General features: G+C 39.4%; 1 protein-coding gene across 21 annotated transcripts in view; it reads left to right on the top strand.

The window, feature by feature from the left end:
- The window catches only part of ARHGAP8 (Rho GTPase activating protein 8), a 113,542-nt gene that overhangs the window by 48,100 nt on the left and 47,229 nt on the right, over positions 1-18,213 (top strand). For all 21 annotated transcript variants that reach the window (XM_072041459.1, XM_027450237.3, XM_038173381.2 and 18 more), the window contains 2 exons: positions 7,351-7,438; positions 10,122-10,253. In XM_072041459.1, the coding sequence (XP_071897560.1) occupies positions 7,351-7,438; positions 10,122-10,253 (220 nt within the window). The remainder of the gene's footprint in view (positions 1-7,350; positions 7,439-10,121; positions 10,254-18,213) is intronic.

Genomic DNA, 18,213 nt, shown 5'->3' with positions numbered 1-18,213 from the left:
GATGGTTTTTCTGTTGCTTCTTTCTCCAACTATTTCCTTCTCAGAATGTCAAATAAAACAAATCCTTTTCTCACTTTTGAACATCAGCCTGCAATACTGTCACTTTTAAAGACGGAGCAGAGTTAATTTCATCAAAATATATCCACATATTTTCTTGCTGAATCTGAGAAAACACAGAGAATCAGCCAGATGTACCTATATTTAGAGGTTAGGTTCAGGAATGACTAACTCACTGGTATTTCAGATAATTTTGCATGCTTTAAGAATAGCACAGACAAAATGTAAATAATTAATTACACCAAAAAACAATCTGTCCCTTTGCTTTCATCTAGCCTGAAGAAAATGTGCTGTGGCAAAGTATTTCTCTTAGTCAAAATTTAGAAGAAAAATTTTCCATGGAGGAATCTCTGCTGGGGAATATTTATTTTCCAAAGGGAATGTATAAAGGTTTTGATGTAGGAAATCTCTGAAATATTCACTTACAGTAGTTCCTTTTTAGGAATCATCCTGAGCATATACTTGATTTTAATTACAGTTTTAGCACTTTCCAGGGTTAGACAGGTACAGTGCAGGTGCCATCCTCTCACAGAAAATTGGTTTCTAAATAAATGGGTGAACATGAGGAGCATTCAGAGGGATGACTACAAAAAGAAAAGTTTGTGAAATCAAAATAGGTTGACTTGGCATTTAGAGTTGATGTCACTCCCAATATCTATTTGGGGAATCCAATCTCTGTCCTGAAGGATAAACAGCTGGCTCATTATCACAATTTTTGACCATCTTAAAGCTGAAGTATTAAAATATCCATTGTAATGTACTTTCGTATGATCAACCAGGGTGATCATACATGAAAGAGGACATCCACATGAAAGAGGACTCAAGGCTCTGCATGTATAAGCATGTATAAGCTTTTACTGCTAACGTTGAGACTCAGCTGTTATCTCAAATGTTGAGACTCAAAGTTATCTTGGCTGTGTATTTCTTAGTCAAGTGAGAAGTTTGTCATTATTGATGGGCAAAGACCCATGTGGTATTAATTGTGGGCGTATTTATTGTCCATTCATTACTCAGCCTAGGCAAAACATAGAAGTTTAATAATGGCTTTTTCGCAACCCCGTATTTCTCTGAATCATAGAGCAGGAGGAGGTTAGAAAGCACAGTTTGTCTTACAGAATCACAGAATCACAGAATTTCTAGGTTGGAAGAGACCTCAAGATCATCGAGTCCAACCTCTGACCTAACGCTAACAGTCCCCACTAAACCATATCCCTAAGCTCTACATCTAAACGTCTTTTGAAGACTTCCAGGGATGGTGACTCCACCACCTCCCTGGGCAGCCTGTTCCAATGCCTCACAACCCTTTCAGTAAAGAAGTTCTTCCTAACATCTAACCTAAAACTCCCCTGGCGCAACTTTGGCCCATTCCCCCTCGTCCTGTCACCAGGCACGTGGGAGAACAGGCCAACCCCCACCTCTCTACAGCCTCCTTTAAGGTATCTGTAGAGAGGGATAAGGTCGCCCCTGAGCCTCCTCTTCTCCAGGCTGAACAAGCCCAGCTCCTTCAGCCGCTCCTTGTAGGACTTGATCTCCAGGCCCCTCACCAGCTTCGTCGCCCTTCTTTGGGCTCGCTCAAGCACCTCAATGTCCTTCTTGTAGCGAGGGGCCCAAAACTGAACACAGTACTCGAGGTGCGGCCTCACCAGAGCCGAGTACAGGGGGACGATCACCTCCCTAGCCCTGCTAGTCACGCTGTTTCTGATACAAGCCAGGATGCCATTGGCCTTCTTGGCCACCTGAGCACACTGCTGGCTCATATTCAGCCGACTGTCCACCATCACTCCCAGGTCCTTCTCTGCCTGGCAGCTCTCCAACCACTCATCTCCCAGCCTGTAGCTCTGCTTGGGGTTATTGTGCCCCAGGTGCAGGACCCGGCACTTGGCCTTGTTAAACTTCATGCATTACAAACTTCATGCATACAAAACTTACCATTTATCACAGTGTAATTGAGATTTAAACTCATTTTCATTAGTTTAATTTCTGTGAAAGAAACAGATACAGGAGCCAGTCTTTTCACTGTCGTAGCACGTCTCCTGGATTTTGACTAAGCTTCTGCTCCTGCTGAAACCAATGGCAAAACTTCCATGGACTTTAGGATCTTGCTTTGTTTTATTATAATTGATAATTTGTGGTGTAATTGTAATTGCAATTGATAATGACAAACTTCAGTGAAATAAAATGGTATTTCACTTTTCACTTATAAAATGGTAATGTTTAGGATCATCAGAGTAAAGGCGTTTAAAAAAGTCATGCTAAAATTGCAGCATTCAATAGATCTTGTTTGCAAGTTGGAATGATCTGTATCATTAGAAAAAAAACTTAATTTGCAAGAAGCAGTAAGTGCTGTGCCATCCAAATTCTTAATTAAAAAGTAGAACAATACTTTTTCTCATGTGCCCTTCTTTGTCTCTTACTGTAACTTTTTTTTTTGGTACTGCAAAGTTTGATATCAGAAGTGATGTATGAATCATACACATGGTGTATTTCTCTGAATACATAGGATATTTATCCAGTGGATATCTTGTATTTTAATGGGCATAAATATTATTCTGGACACTGCACTTCTCACACTCCTCTTTACTCATCAAGTGTAGAGGAGGAGGTTGGTTTTGCAGGGCTGAGCTCACAGAAATGACTCAGCAGTGTGCACAGTCCTGAGACTGCCTGAGATTACTGTATTTACATACCTTACCTGTGAATGTGTCTGCATGATAACAAGGGACTGACATCGAGGCAATATCCTCCTGTCCATGGGCAAGAGAAATCTACCAGATGTTTTTTGTGCATGAGGGCAGAATTTGAGCCAGGGGATTTGCCAACATGAAAAAAAATAAGAGCAGGAAGATAGAGATAGTTGGTTAGAGGAGTATGGGTGCAGTTAAGATACTCTGTCTTTGGGAATGCTTCTGGAATGCTTGGAGCTCAAAAACGGTGTAGAAGGATAAGGGGAGGAGCACATTTCCAGGGACTGTAGAACGGGTTATCATCTGAAAGTGTTTGGTAATGTGGAATAAAGTAGATTAATACAAAACTGTATTTTTGACCTGTAAGTAAAACATCAAGGAACAAAGCTGAAATTGCACTTTTTTTTTTTTTTGCATTGTCCCCTGCAGAGAGTTGAGGCATCTTTCAGTTCTAACTTGTTTTATTCCAAGTACTAGGAAAATACAGGTTTTGTGGAACAAATGCATAATGTGTTGCTCTGTGCTGGTTTAAAATCAGCATACTTCAAACTGCGCTCTGTTAATTATGACTGCTGTTCCCCACTTTACCCTTCAAACTGCAGTTTCACATGGTTGGGTGAAAGTTGTATCTCCAAAGTCTTGGGCTTCAAACTGTTTTAAACTGAGAAGCAAACACTCTAAAGCGACAGGAATTTTGTAGGGTGCTTGGTCACAGCCCTTCTGGTGGAGGGCAAGGGAGATCTGCTTGGCTTTGCATCAACGCTTCATGTGTCTTTTTAAAAAAATATGTTTTTCAAAGCATTATTGATGCCTACGCAAAAATAGCCATCTCTTTCCCTTCATTATCTGTCATCAGTAGTGGGAACCTGGCACTGCTTAATTTAGTTTTTAGTCAAGTTGAAGTTCTCAGTCAGTGTTTCAGCTTTGTGGTTGTTGCCCCGATGGCTCTATGTGATGGGAAACCAAGATTCTGTTCTCTGCTCTGCTGGTAGTTTTGACAAAGCTACTCTGGCTTAATTTTCCCATCACTGAAACTAGGGAACGGTGTTTGTATATGTTCTAAGTGTATCTGCTTGCACTCTTTTATAAAGGTAGGTGTTTTTTTCTGCCTTTTAAATCAGACAGTTGAATGCAACCAACGGTAACAATTAGTGACTCACTTTGTAATTTAACTGGAATCATTTTTTAGATTTATTTTGCTCATAAAAATGGTTGTCTCTAACAAATAAAATATTCCACAGTGTACTGTAACACAGCAGTTTTTCCACAAACAAGTCATGATTTAGAGAACAATCTTTTATTAATGTTTTAATTTAATTTAAGTACATCATTTATATTAATGCTTATCACATTATAATGCCTTTATAAGTACTCTGAGAATATCAAATAAGACACTTAAATATAACTTCAGGAAATAAAATTATGGCCTATTTAAGAGCAATATGTACGTGTACCTGAGTACATATAATTGTGTTGTTATGCATATCTTTCCTTGAGTGGTGCTTAAGCACCTTATTTAACACAGGAGTCAGAATTTATCATTAATGTGGAATGGGGCACTGGACCATGGGGGATGAAAAAGCACCTTCAAGAAAGAAAATAAAAATAAGCAGCCAGCCTAAAAAGAACAGGAGAAACTCATCATCCAGCAGAGAAAACTATGTTGTGGAAGTCAAAACTACAGGACTAAACTGTTGATTGCCAAAACAAAAGCTGAGTTAGATCTTTAAGGGATGTTAGAGCAAATAGCAAAAGTTTCTTTGGTTTTACAAAGAGAGAAAAAGGAGAAAAATGATCTGTGAAATGGGAGTGGAGTGGACATCAGAGATAATCCAGGTATAGCTTTCAAATTAATACTTCATCTTGGTTTTCAGTAAAGATGATGTTGATATTATTAGAAAATCTTTTAAGTTGTGTGTGTGATGTTCATCTACAATTTATTACCTAACTCTTCACCTGATACCTACCTAACTCTTCACCTTGAGAAGCTAATGTCCCCATGTTTAGGAAAGATGAATTCAAGACTGTAGAAAATAGCTAGATCAGAGAAAGGAGACTCTTAAAAGACAGAGATCTAACTTGTTTGCAAACAGTAAAATGCACGCTGAGGGGGGATGTGATTCTTGCCTAGATCTTCCTTCAGGATGTTAAACAATACTGGAGAAGAGCTGTTTCACCCAAGTCATGTCATTGTCCCACAAACAAATTTGTTCAAACTTGCTATGACTTTTAGATTAAAATTGGGAAAGAAAGGCTCCATGTTGTCAAAGCATTGAGCAGCATGAGCAAGAACCAGAAAAACCTCACTGGTATTCAAGATGGAGCTTGACAAGTCAATGGAAGGGATATGGGTATGGTTTCTGGTGATAACTCAGGCTTGGAAATTATAATGCAGAAGATGTCTACCAGTTGGCATTCATAAGTGAAAAGTCATTAAGAGTTAATCTCGTCCCTTCCATCCCTTTTCTCCTCCCACACCTAAAACAGAATTGCTTTAAGAAGAAATAATAATACAAAATAAATAATAAAAATAAAAAAAAACTGTCCTATTGTGACCTCTGGGATGCATATTACTGTCAGTGGTGGGTTTTCATGGAAACTGTGTGTGTTTTCAAAGCTGGGAAATAGTCTGTTCATTCAGATCATGTAATTTGAATTAACATCTGTAATACAGACTAGGACAGGTGAAGCTTTTCTATCCAGTTGTCAAAGAAATGCAAGATTTTTTTTTAATTCATTAAGTTACTATGCTATAGAGTTAACTTGCCCCATTTTACTTCTTGCTTATTCATTCCAGCTACATACATAATTAGAGGAGGAAGGAGAACAACAATTATAAAGAATATCTTAAAAAAGGCAAATTATTAACTTTATTGTACTGATGTCAAAGCCAAACTTCAATGTTTTAATGGAAATAGAAGCGAGGATTAAATATAGCTTATTTTGGATATTGAAATTACACCAATAATGTCTCCAATATTAATTCAGTTGAAACATCCTGGTCCACTGAAGGGAGGACCATTCAGTGTATAAGGATTTGGCTTGAATGCTGCACCCAGAGAGTGGTGGTCAATGACTCCACTTCCAAGTAGAGGCTGGTGACAAGTGGTGTCCCTCAGGGGTCTGTACTGAGACCAGTTCTATTTAATATTTTTATTAATGACATAGGCAGTGGCATTGGGTGCACCCTCAGAAAGTTTGCAGGTGACACCAAGCTGAGTGGTGTGGTCAGTACAAGAGAAGGAAGGGATGCCATCCAGAGAGCTGGACAAGCTTGGGAAGTGGGCCCACCTGAGCCTAAGGAGAGTCAGCAAGGCCAAGTACAAGGTGCTGCACCTGGGTCGGGGCAATCCCAGACATGAGGACAGCCTGGGAGAAGAGAGCAGCCCTGTGGAGAGGGCTTGGGGGTTCAGATGGACCAAAAGCTCGGCATGAGCCAGCACTGCGCGCTTGCAGCCCAGAAGACCAACTGCATCCTGGGCTGCATCAACAGAAGCATGGCCAGCAGCAGGTCAAGGGAGGGGATTGTCCCCCTCTGCTCTGCCTTGTGAGGCCCAACTTGGAGTGCCACAGCCAGCTCTAGGGTCCCCAGCACCATAAGGATGTGGGCCTGCTGGAGTGGGTCCAGAGCAGGGCCATGAAGTTGATCAGAGGGCTGGAGCACCTCTCCTATGGAAGAAAGGCTGAGAGAGCTGGGGCTATTCAGCCTGAAAAAGAAAAGGTTCCAGGATGACCTTATTGCAACTTTTCAATACTTAGAGGAGTCTTATAAAAAAGATGGAGAGCAACATTTTGCTTGCTCAGATAATGATAGGACAAGGGGAAATAGTTTTAAACTAGATGATATTTAAAGTCCCTTCCAACTGAAGCCATTCTATGACTTTCTGATATTCCTGAATTATTTTAATAGAATTGATATCTTTCATATAGATATATGTTAAAATCTTAATACCTCACAATATTCAGTGCAGTTACCTTCAGTATGATCATTGCTTTACTTCTGAGTCTGGATTTCCAGACAGCAGAACTTGAGTGCAACAATACATGCTTTGCCAGAGGGGCTAAAGGATAGAGTCTTATTGATCTTCATGGATCTGAATGTAGCAGTGCTTTTGGAAAAGTATCTAAGAAAGCTTAATTTGGTTAAAATATCGACTTCAATGTTCTACAAAGCAGATGCCAAAAGTGTGTGTAGCAGAACAGTATTTTTATAAATTCCAGAATTAAGGCATGAAGACTTTAAAAATGTCACTTCTAAGACTACTACAGAAAGCCAGCTTGTTTTTTTCCATTCCTGAATTCTGTGAGAGGACTTAACTGTTCTCTTTCAGGAGCTGCGTACTACCAGCCACCCTTTGAATGTGACTTTCTCAGCTTAGTTGCCTCAGTTGCCCAGCAGCTGCTTCATTTCACTAAAGTGGTGGCCAAGCGGATTTCTGTAGGCGACACTATTTGATTGTGGAGTTTCACAGGGTGTTGAGTAGACCTGAGAAATACAAAGGTATTTCATATTCCCAGTATGAGAAGGTACAAGCCTTTCCCTCAGATCACTGATGTCTCACTGCATAAGTGAGTGAGTGTTATCTTTACTAACTGTTTTGTTCACTAGGTGATGACAATTTTGGAAGGAAGGTGATTACCTTCAGTTGCTGCCGTATGCCCCCTTCCCACCAGCTCAATCACACCAGATTGCTGGAGTAAGTTTCTCTCAATCTTCTGTGTGGACTACTTTACATTTTATATGTGAACTTCTACTAGCTTGTTTCCAGATGAATGAGCTTTCAGGGCAGAGAAGCAGGAGTTAGAGAGTGAAAAGAAAAAAGAATGCACAACCTACTAGTGTTAATACTAAGTCAATGAAATGTGGATGAAACTGTCAGTTACTTCACCTGGAATATTGACTAGCAGAAGCAATGCACTATGTACTGAAATTAACTTGGTGTCATAATTTTATTAATGAATTCTGATAGTATTTTAAAATGGAATTTATGATGAGGACCAGTAAGAGAGGAGGAATTCTAGTATTTTAATGCTCAGTATATATGTTCTTACGAATAGCAAGGTTTTCCTTAATTGGCTATACTTCAGCTCCTAAATCACTTAACAAGAAGTTTTTGTTATTTACGTGTTAGTGTTTTTCCTCTTTGTATAAAATGGCCTGCATTAAGTACAATATTATAATACTTAACTCTCTTATGTCTCACTTTGTAATATTCTTTTTGTTTAAAAGAGGATATAACTATAAAATCACAACATTCTTCCTTATAAACTTGCTGCAGCAAGGACATGTTTCTGCTGGGACTCACCGTCCATCATTGCAATGAGATCTATTCTGCCATGAAATGCTTGTTCTTATTAAGTATTTTAAAACTTTTTGGAGTTCTTGTACAGCCACCATTACCAAAATGTTTGAGCACCTTTCAACCATCAGTACCCATCACCCTTGTAAAGGACAGAAATGTTCTTATCTCAACTTTTGAGAAGCAGAGAGGAGTGTTTGAGACCATATTGCTTCATTTGTGTGCTCATCACACCTAGCATATCTCCACAGCCTTAAGCCAAAACTTGCTGTGTAACACTTGGTGAGCGTTAGCACCTAGGAATAAGAGCCCCACCAGTCAGCACCTAACCTAGAGGAGTTACCTGCACAGATTAATAGGAAATGCCAAAGAAAGGAGTGTGACAAACCACATCATCAGATCTAAGAACCTTCCTCAGTTCTTCAGGGAGGCACCTTGAAACTAAGATTTCCAGCCCTACGACTCTCCTGGACTTGAACACTTAAATGTTTTTTGTACCTGAGCCTACATCAAATTCACTTTGAAAGTCTGTGCTAAGAGAGAGAGCTGAAGGAAAATGTCTGAATGTGAAGCTGCCAATATAACTATCAAGTGATCTGTGTTAGAGTAGATCACTTGGTAGTAGTTAGACTAAGATGTTGAATGTTGAGGAAGAAACTGTGGAGTAGAACCAATTTGGCAGGTGTTTTGTGATTAAATCACTTAGATAATTGATTTGGTAAAGCTTTTATAACGTCCCTCCAATTCTGTTACAACCATGGAACAGTTAATTGTACAGAAACATTGTTTATTTTATGCCCACAAAGCTCTCGATTATTTTTAGAAGTACAGGTTTTCTGTATGCAATGTGGCAAGGAATTTGCATACTATAAAATAAAGCATGAGGCTCTCTTTATGTAAGAGTATCTGTTTAGGTATATTTTGATTTTAGACTCTTTTCAGACTATTTTTTTTCCATGTCTTGAATAACTGTTACCACTACTTCCATTAAAATACTATTTAATACTCAAGTCAGGGATCAAAACAGCACTATATTAATTGAAGTGGCATTCCTTGTCCCAGACTATTCTCAATCTTAAGATTTACGGTATGATGGCCGAGTAAGTAGATCAGTAAGACTGTGGGAGTGCAGTGTAGCAGTGGAGTTACCTGCTTTCGCATAGGTGAATATTCAGTGTCCTTCATACTTGCAATAGCCACAGCCTGATAAATGTCACAGGAAACTATATTTTGTTGAATGAAAAAGGCTTATTTGCAATTAAGAACAATAGCTGGGGCTCTGTTGCAGAATAATAAGATAGCATTGAGAATGACTTGAGAAAGTTCAAATCTGACACAGCAAGAAATGAGGCCAGATTGCATTCCTCCATCATTGCTTTATTTGAATCATTGAGCTGTGTAATAGACGATACATTGTTTTCGATTGTAGGAGAAAGGGAAGACAAAAGCATCTTACGCTATACCATAAAAGAATCAATGTACAGAAATCTTCTTATAAAACATGCAGTATTATTTCAAGATGGGATAAGTAGTGTAGTTCTTTAAATTAGTTTTAAAGGAAATCATCTATGAATGTAGTCCCTATATCACAAACAGGGGAAAGGCAAACGTATTCAAGAAAACAGTTTACTGTAACCAGTTGTAATTAGCAGTAATTAGGGTTAATGGATTTTTTTTTTTTTTGATAATTTAAAATGGTTTAAATTGAGAGGAAAAAAAGAAGACTTATTATTTTAAAAAGTAAAACTTGGCTAATACAAAGACCAGAAAAACAGCAAAAATAGAAGTCACCGTCAGTTAAAATGCATCCTTTAAAATATTTCTTGGAAAGCATAGTCCCATATTGTCTTCTTCATCTTTTAGTGATTTGTGAACACCACCACGTTCTTTTAAATTTCATGCTTTGTACTGAGGTGGAATTATTGACAACACTGTCACTAAAGCAAGACGAACTTGTTTGATAAATACATTGAAGCAAGCATGAATCTGCAGTCATGAGTGTTCAGAGCACATTTATTTCTCGGTTAAGAATCCCATCCAGTAAACTGTCTCAAAACTAAAATGTTCTCTTTCTTCTCAGGTACTTGAAGTATACTCTGGACCACTATGTAGAGAATGATTATATGGTTGTCTACTTTCACTATGGCTTGAAGAGTCTGAATAAACCATCTTTGAAATGGTTACAAACTGCCTACAAAGAATTTGACAGGAAGTATGTCTCCAAAATATTTGGTTTACTCATTTGTTTTTGTAATGTCTGTAGCTAACTTCTGTGAAGGAAGCATATTTATCCCAATACACCCGCAGCTAGCTGTTGAGTTTATTTTGCCGTTGCAAATTTTTGTAATTATCTCAGTCTGTTGGTTCTCTTATAAATGTCTTCTGTAAAGTACTAACAAATGTCCTAGGTGTTGGAATGGTTATACAAATATATGAAAAGCCTTGGGAACAAGAACTGAGAGGTGCTGCCTTTATGTGCACTATTTAACAAGAAGCCTGTGGCACTCCATTAGCCATCATTCTCTGTTATCTCACAGTTGTGTGTGAACCTTTAATCATCTTAAGGCTAGGATCTATATGAAAAGAGAGAGATTAGTTTCTAACAGATCATTTCACACAGCACTTGTGGCATTCATTGTTATATGTAAAGCCTGAAGTGACCCCTGTGCTTTGTATATGCCTGTCCCTTGGAGCAACAATGGCTACTGCTGATGACTTCTTTTTGAGGGGGTTGGATGTGGTGTGGTCTACGCGAAAGCTTCTCTATATATAGCATTTCAGAAGTGAAAACTAAATATCTGATGTTTATTCTCTGAAAATGAGTACTTATCAATGGAACTGTAAGTTCCTATTGAAATGAGTTAGGCTTTTACTTGTTTGCAAGTTGTTACTTGTTTTACTTGGTTTTGTAAGTTGACTTCAAGAGAGCAACAAGACTGGAAGCAAGAACATACATAAGTGGCTCTTTGCTGGTAGTGGAAGTGTACAACTGTGTGTGTACTGGGGAGATGTTTGTACGTGTCTGATTTTTTTTTGATTTGGGAGCTGGAGCAAGAAGTAAATCTCCAAAAAGACACTGTGAAAAAAAATTATTGGGTGTTTCTAGACTAAGCTGGAATGTAAATACATGAGCATTTCACACTGCACACCACCCTGCTTTAAAAATGGAAGTTGAGATTGATTCAAAGATCGAAGCCGAAATTCCTTTAAGTGGTATATTCTTTATTGCAGCGCTGGATGCACGGGGGATCTCTCCACCTATCGTGCATACCCAAAGCGGAAAGCAGTCTTGAATTTATACAATCAATCTATCAATATTCTACAAGCGCCTATACATATGCATTACCTATCCCCGCCTTCCCTCGCTTCTCATGCTAATTAGCCTTTTGGCACCTTGCGCCTGCGTAGAGCCTCCCAAGAATTGTGGGCAGGGGTCTTTGGGACGTGGGCAGGGGTCTTTGGGAGGAAGACCCCGAGTCTTCCTCACAGTGTACTTTTCACCTTTGGTCAGGAATCTGCTGAATTGGCACGTTTCTTAATTGCGAGAGCTGGTTGTTGCCAATTCTTCCGTTTGTTGTATCTTTATAATGAATTCCAATGTCCAATTTTGAGATGTATAGTCCTTACATTTGTTTCTCTGTCCGTCTGCCGCTTCCTTATCATGAGTTCCAGTGTCTTGTTTTGAGATATACAGTCCATGTCTGGGGATTGTCCTTGCCTCCCCAGTGCCTCCCCAATACCTCCTTAATCAATCCCCCCTTTTCTTTTCCCATGCAAATTCTTTTGCATCAGATACTTTCATTATTTACAGTAACAGAACAAAGCAGGCATCTAAACAACATGCACACAAATATTCCTAACACTACTAATGTTATAGAGCAATGAACACTTGTTTCAAACATTGGAAATTGGGCAACCAGGAGGTTAACTTATTCCATATTTCACTAAAACTCCATGAAAGATCATCTTTACTGATCTCATGTAGGACCCTTGTCTGCTTCCATATTTCTTCCAGGTCGGTAGAGATCCTTCCACTCTGATCTACATACATACAACAACTTGTATTTATTACTGTACAGACTCCCCCTTGAGCGGCCAGTAACAAGTCTAGGGCCATCGGATTTTGTAATACTACCTGTGATAAACTAGGTATCTCTTCTTGTTGAGCCTTTATAGCATCCAGAGTTTTGTTTTCTAACTTCTCTATAATTGCAGAAATATTAACTATCGCCTTTTCCAATTCATTCACTCCTAACCATGTGATAAACCATCGAACAAAACTATGAAAAGCGGTGTGTCTCTCTATCAATGGATTGTTAATTTTTCGTCTAATTCTCCGGATATGATTTCTCAAATAACCTCGAGGCGCTACATCATGTATGGTCAAATTGGGGACTACTGCTCCAAGAGTGCAAGTTCCCTAGTTCCCTTCCAATTCTCGGGCAAGACCTTACGGGCTGTATCATTGCATAGCCAATACCACCCTTTTCCTTCTGGAACCGGCCAGCTGGTTGAATTTGCCCAACTGCTAATTGTACTAATATCAATTGTTTGATTACAAGATGTCTGATTTCCCACATAAGTAGTACCCGTATTTATACAATCCTGTTTTCCCATACCCTTAGGCGGGTTACACCTTTGTACACATACATAGTAAGATTCCAATGGCACAAAGCTACTAACTTCTAGTTCCAAAACTTCTTCATATTTTTTTGACCCAAGATGTGTTTTCCCACAAATTAGTCCAAGATAAGTTTGCAGGCAAGGGAATCCCAATTATCGATATACCCTTATTCCCATGCTGTGGCAGATGGGTGCATACCCAACAGTTCGTCTTATTAATCACTTGAGATGCAGTTTGTATTAAGGTCAGGTGTAAGTTCTCGTCCCAAGTTGCCCATCCCAAATCTGACAACCATATCCCCACAATCATTAGGATCTGGAAAAACACAATTTTGCTGGTCCAATTGGGGTCATGGTCCATATCCTCGCCGGGGCCTTTTTCACCTTTGAATCGTGGATCCAAGCTGCTTGCTCCTTAATCTTAATGGCGGTGTGTGTTGTCAGTAATACCTGGTATGGTCCCGTCCACTTTCCTTCCATTTTTCCTCTAGGGGTTGTCCTGAAAAAGTCTTCATATATATAATCCCTGAGCTTAAAAGGGTGGATTGGTTGATCCAACCGTCTAGCCCAGGTCCTGAGAACAAATTTATGTACTTTATTTAATTATTTCTGAAGTTCAGTTATATATGCATATAAATATTCTAATCCTAACTGCGTTCGATCCTCTCCACTAAATAGAAATGGATACGGCCTTCCATATAAGATTTCAAAGGGACTCAAATTCCCTTTTTATTCTAGGTTTAACTCAAATTCTAAGTAATGCTAAAGGGAGGGATTGAGGTCATGACAAATTAGATTCTTGTCCGATTTTAGCTATTTGTTGTTTAATTAAATGTTTCATTTTTTCTACCTGTCCACTTGCCTGCGGTCTATAAAGAGTATGCAGTTGTCTTTAGAATATCTTTAGAATCCTACTTATCTGTTGTACCACTTGCACACAAAAATGTGAAACTCTATCAGAAGACATTGCTACTAGAATCCCAAAGCATGGTATTATTTCATTTAACAAGACTTTAACCACTTCTTCTTGCTTTGTTTGTTCGACAGGGAAAGGCTTCAGGCCTTCCTGAAATCATGTCAGTCAGAACCAGTAAATAACAATACCCCCCTTTTCTAGGGAGTTCTGAAAAATCAATTTGCCACAGTTGCCCCGAATAATTCCCTTTACTGATTATTCCAAATTTTATTCTATTCTTGGTATTGGGGTTATTGTGTAAGCAAATGCTACATTGTTGAGTTACTTGTTTTATTGTTGTATATAAATTTTGTTCCACTAATGTCTGACTCAGGCTCTTATGCAATGTGTCAGCTCCCCGATGTGTTTTATTGTGTTCTGTAAGAACTATGGGCCATATCAAATTAGAGGGTATTATTACACAGTTATCTTTTAAATATACTCATCTATCTGGTTTCATTTTACCTTTCAAATCTTCAATTAATTTTAAGTCTTCTTTTGTATAATTTGGCTTTTTGGTTCATATATATAGTTTGGATTTTACCGTCTGGTATTAAAGACAATGCCTTCACCTCAGTTATTTCAGCTGCCTGTTTAGCCTCCTGATCTGCCAATCGATTTCCAATTTCAAAATCAGAGTTTCCCTTTTGGTGTCCTTGACAATGCATCATAGCTACCTTTTCTGATTGTTTTACAGCCTGTAACAATTTTAAAATTTCTTCAGCATGTTTTATCTGTTTTCCCTGAGCAGTCAGTAATCCACGTTCTTTCCAAATCGCTCCATGAGCATGTACCACGCTGAATGCATATTTAGAATCTGTCCAAATATTTACCCTTTTTCCAGCTGCCAGTTCCAATGCTCTCGTGAGAGCAACTATCTCCGCCTTTTGAGCTGATGTTCCAGGGGGTAAAGGCTTAGACTCAATTACCTGCTGAGTAGTTGTTATAGCATATCCAGCTTTACGTTGTCCTTGTGTAACAAAACTGCTCCCATCCGTGAACCAAGTTTCTTCTGCATCTTCCATGGGCTCCTCCTTAAGGTCTGGTCGGCTGGAATACACAGTCTCCATAGTTTCTAAACAATCATGAATCACAGGTTCCGCCGGAGCATCGCTAAGAAAAGAGGCTGGATTCACAATATTAGTTATCACAATTTCCACATCGTCCTGTTCTACCAATATTGCTTGATATTTCAAAAATCTCTGAGGAGATAACCAATGAGCCCCCTTTTGTTCTAAAACTGCTGACACAGTGTGTGAGACAAACACTGTTATCTTCTGCCCCATTGTAAATTTCCGGGCTTCTTGTATATTCATAATTACGGCTGCCACTGCTCGCAGGCAGTCTGGCCATCCTTTACTTACTTCATCCAATTGTTTAGAGAAATAAGCCACTGCCCTTTTGTAAGGTCCCAACTTTTGTGCTAGTACCCCTAAGGCCATACCCTGTCTTTCACAGGAGTATAACCAAAAGGGTTTAGACAAATCTGGTAAACCAAGAGCTGGGGCTCGCATCAACTCCATCTTAAACTTCTTAAAGGCTGCTCGGGCTTCTCCTGTCCATATTAGTCTTATGCAGTTATCTTTAATTAAATCATACAAAGGCCTTACAATTAATCCATAATTGTTGATCCATAATCTGCACCAACCTGTCATTCCTAGGAAAGTTCGTAATTCTTTAACAGTCTGTGGTTCTGGGGTACGACAGATTGCTTCCTTGCGTTCCGTCCCCAGTTCACGTTGTCCTCCTGAGATCTCAAATCCTAGGTACGTCACGTGGGTTTGAACCAATTGTGCCTTCTGTTGTGAAACCCGGTATCCATTCATTCCTAGGAAATTAAGGAGGCTCACCGTCCACTGTATGCAGCTTCCCCTGTCTTCGGTAGCAATCAAGAGATCATCAACATATTGCAGCAGGACCCCTGCAGAATTGGGGGCTTCCCAGGATTCAAGTTCCTTTGCAAGTTGATTACCAAAAATCGTAGGGCTATTTTTAAACCCCTGAGGAAGCACTGTCCATGTCAACTGGACTTTTCGTCCTGAGTCAGGATTTTCCCATTCAAAGGCAAAGAGGTTTCGGCTTTCTGGGGCCAAGGTTAAACAAAAGAAGGCATCCTTTAAATCCAGTACGGTAAACCAGACCAACTTGTCCCTTAACTTGGTCAATAGCGTATAAAGGTTTGCTACCACAGGGTGTATGTCTTCAGTGATTTTACTTATGGCCCTCAAATCCTGAACTAACCTATAGCTTTTTTTCATCTGCCTTTTTAATTGGCAATATGGGTGTATTGTATTCTGATTCACATTCAATCAATAATCCATACTGTAAAAATTTATCAATTATCTCTTTAATTCCTTTCCTATCTTCTATCCTCAAAGGATATTACTTAACCTTAACGGGTTTCTCTCCTGGCTTTAATTTAATAATTATTAAGGTCACATTTTTGCTCTTCCAGGGACTTCGGTAGCCCAAACTCCTGGACATATTGATCTGTGATCTCTAAAGGTATTTCACTTTTAGGGTCAGTTTGTATTAGTGCCAAGCTTAACACATTTATTAGTTGTTCTTCTCCTATTCTTAATTTCATTTTCCCTTTTTCAACGACAATTTCTGCTCCTAATTGCTCTAATAAATCTCTACCTAAGAGTGCCCATGAGGAGTTAGGCATATATAAAAATCTGTGTATGCCCCATTGTTTCCCTAACTTGTACTTCAAAGGTTCACAAAAATAAGCCTTTTCGGTTACACCTTGTCCTGGTTTCAGTTAGAATAGAGTTAATTTTCTTCCTAGTAGCTGGTAGAATGCTACGTTTTGGCTTAGGATGAGAAGAGTGTTGATAACACCCTGATGTTTTAATTGTTGCAGAGCAGTGCTTATACCAAGCCAAGGACATCTCAGCTTCTTGCTCTGTCCTGCCAACGGGCAGGCTGGGGGTGCAGTAAGAGCTGGGAAGGGACAGACCCAGGACAGGTGACCCAAACTAGCCAAAGGGGTATTCCATACCATCTGACGTCATGCTAAACAATGTATAGGGGTGGCTAGCCAGGGGGAGGGGGCCGGACTGCTCGGGGTTAGGCTGGGCATTGGTCAGCGGGTGGTGAGCAATTGCATTGTGCATCACTTGTTTGTACACATTATTAGTAGTGGTACTATTATCATCATTGTATTATTACTATTATTATTATTATTATTTTGTCTTATTAAACTGTCTTTATCTCAACTCACGGGCTTCACTTTCCATTTCTCTCCCCCGTCCTAGAGAGGGAGGGGGAGGGTGAGCGAACGGCTGCGTGGTGTTTAGCTGCCAGCCGGGTTAAACCACAACACACCTTTTACCCTAACATAATAATTCTGTGAGGGCATTAATGCTTGATTTAGAACTGAATACGTTGCCCCATATCAATAAGAAATTTCACTTCCATTCCTCCCCTAGCTTCATTATAATCAGTGGAGGATCCGCTAGGGTAGATTCCCCAGGTCCCCGTTATTCCTGTTGAAATCAGGGACCAATGATTACCCTAGAAAAAGGCTAGTCAATTTGTCCTCCGAAGCCAGGTCCAAACCGTTTTGTTTTATTTATTTATTTATTTATTTTCATTACATTTCAGAGTTGGTCCGAAAATTCCGTAGGGGTTTCTTTTAGACCTTGTTGGAAGCATATTCTCAATTCCCAATTCATCCAGATTTTAGTATTTACTTAGCCGTTCATAATTTTAGGGATGATTCGGGTCTCAGTGGGGTCGGTCAGGGGAATGCAGTTGTCCACAGTTCCCTGAGCGGTCCCATCGGTAATCTGAGCTCGCACATGAACTCAGGTTGTTTTAAGAGTTAACTGTTTTTCTGTTTCCATAACAACTCTCTCTCGGACCTATCATGATCCCTTTGCCCCAAAGGGCTAACACCCATGATTTTAAGATCTCTGCCTAGAGCAGAGACAGAACTATTAACATTCCTACATCCTCTTTCCCTGCTCATTCAACTTCAAACACCTTTAACACTTTCAACAACCCTTTTAACACTTCCTTTATCTTTCTCCAGCCTGTACTTCTCTAATGCCAACATCAAAGGCTCAGTCAGGGGCCAACTTAATTCCGTACCTTTTCCCACCAAGATGCTGAAACAACATCAGTATACAACATTTCATCCTATTCTCCTTCTCAAAACCAACATTAACTGTAGCAAAACATTAGAGTTTAAAGTTCCATTTAGGGGCCACTTTTCTCCACATTCCAGCTTATAAAGCGGCCACCATTGATTACAATATTTTATCAATGTTTTCCTGTTCACACTTCCACCGGCAGATCCTCCAATATCCTTCCAGTGACTCAAAACACATCCTAACGCACTTTTCTTAGGAATTTCACTGCTTACTCGCCCCCCCATTTTCCAGTTTACACTTTCAGAATACACGTGTTACTTACAAAAGCGTATCACAAAAACGTATCACTCACAAAATTACAGGCACGCAATATCTTTCAGTAGCGATGTCACAAAGCTACTATTACCAGCAATATTGCTAAAATCACAATAACAATAGTCAGAGTCAAATTCCACATGCGATAACTCAGAAAACCGAACTGTGTAACACCATAA

The sequence above is a fragment of the Anas platyrhynchos genome, chromosome 1 (genome assembly GCF_047663525.1).
Source record: "Anas platyrhynchos isolate ZD024472 breed Pekin duck chromosome 1, IASCAAS_PekinDuck_T2T, whole genome shotgun sequence".
NCBI lineage: Eukaryota > Metazoa > Chordata > Aves > Anseriformes > Anatidae > Anas > Anas platyrhynchos.
The sequence above is the reverse complement of the archived record's forward strand: the minus strand, read 5'-3'. Positions and strand labels throughout refer to the sequence as shown.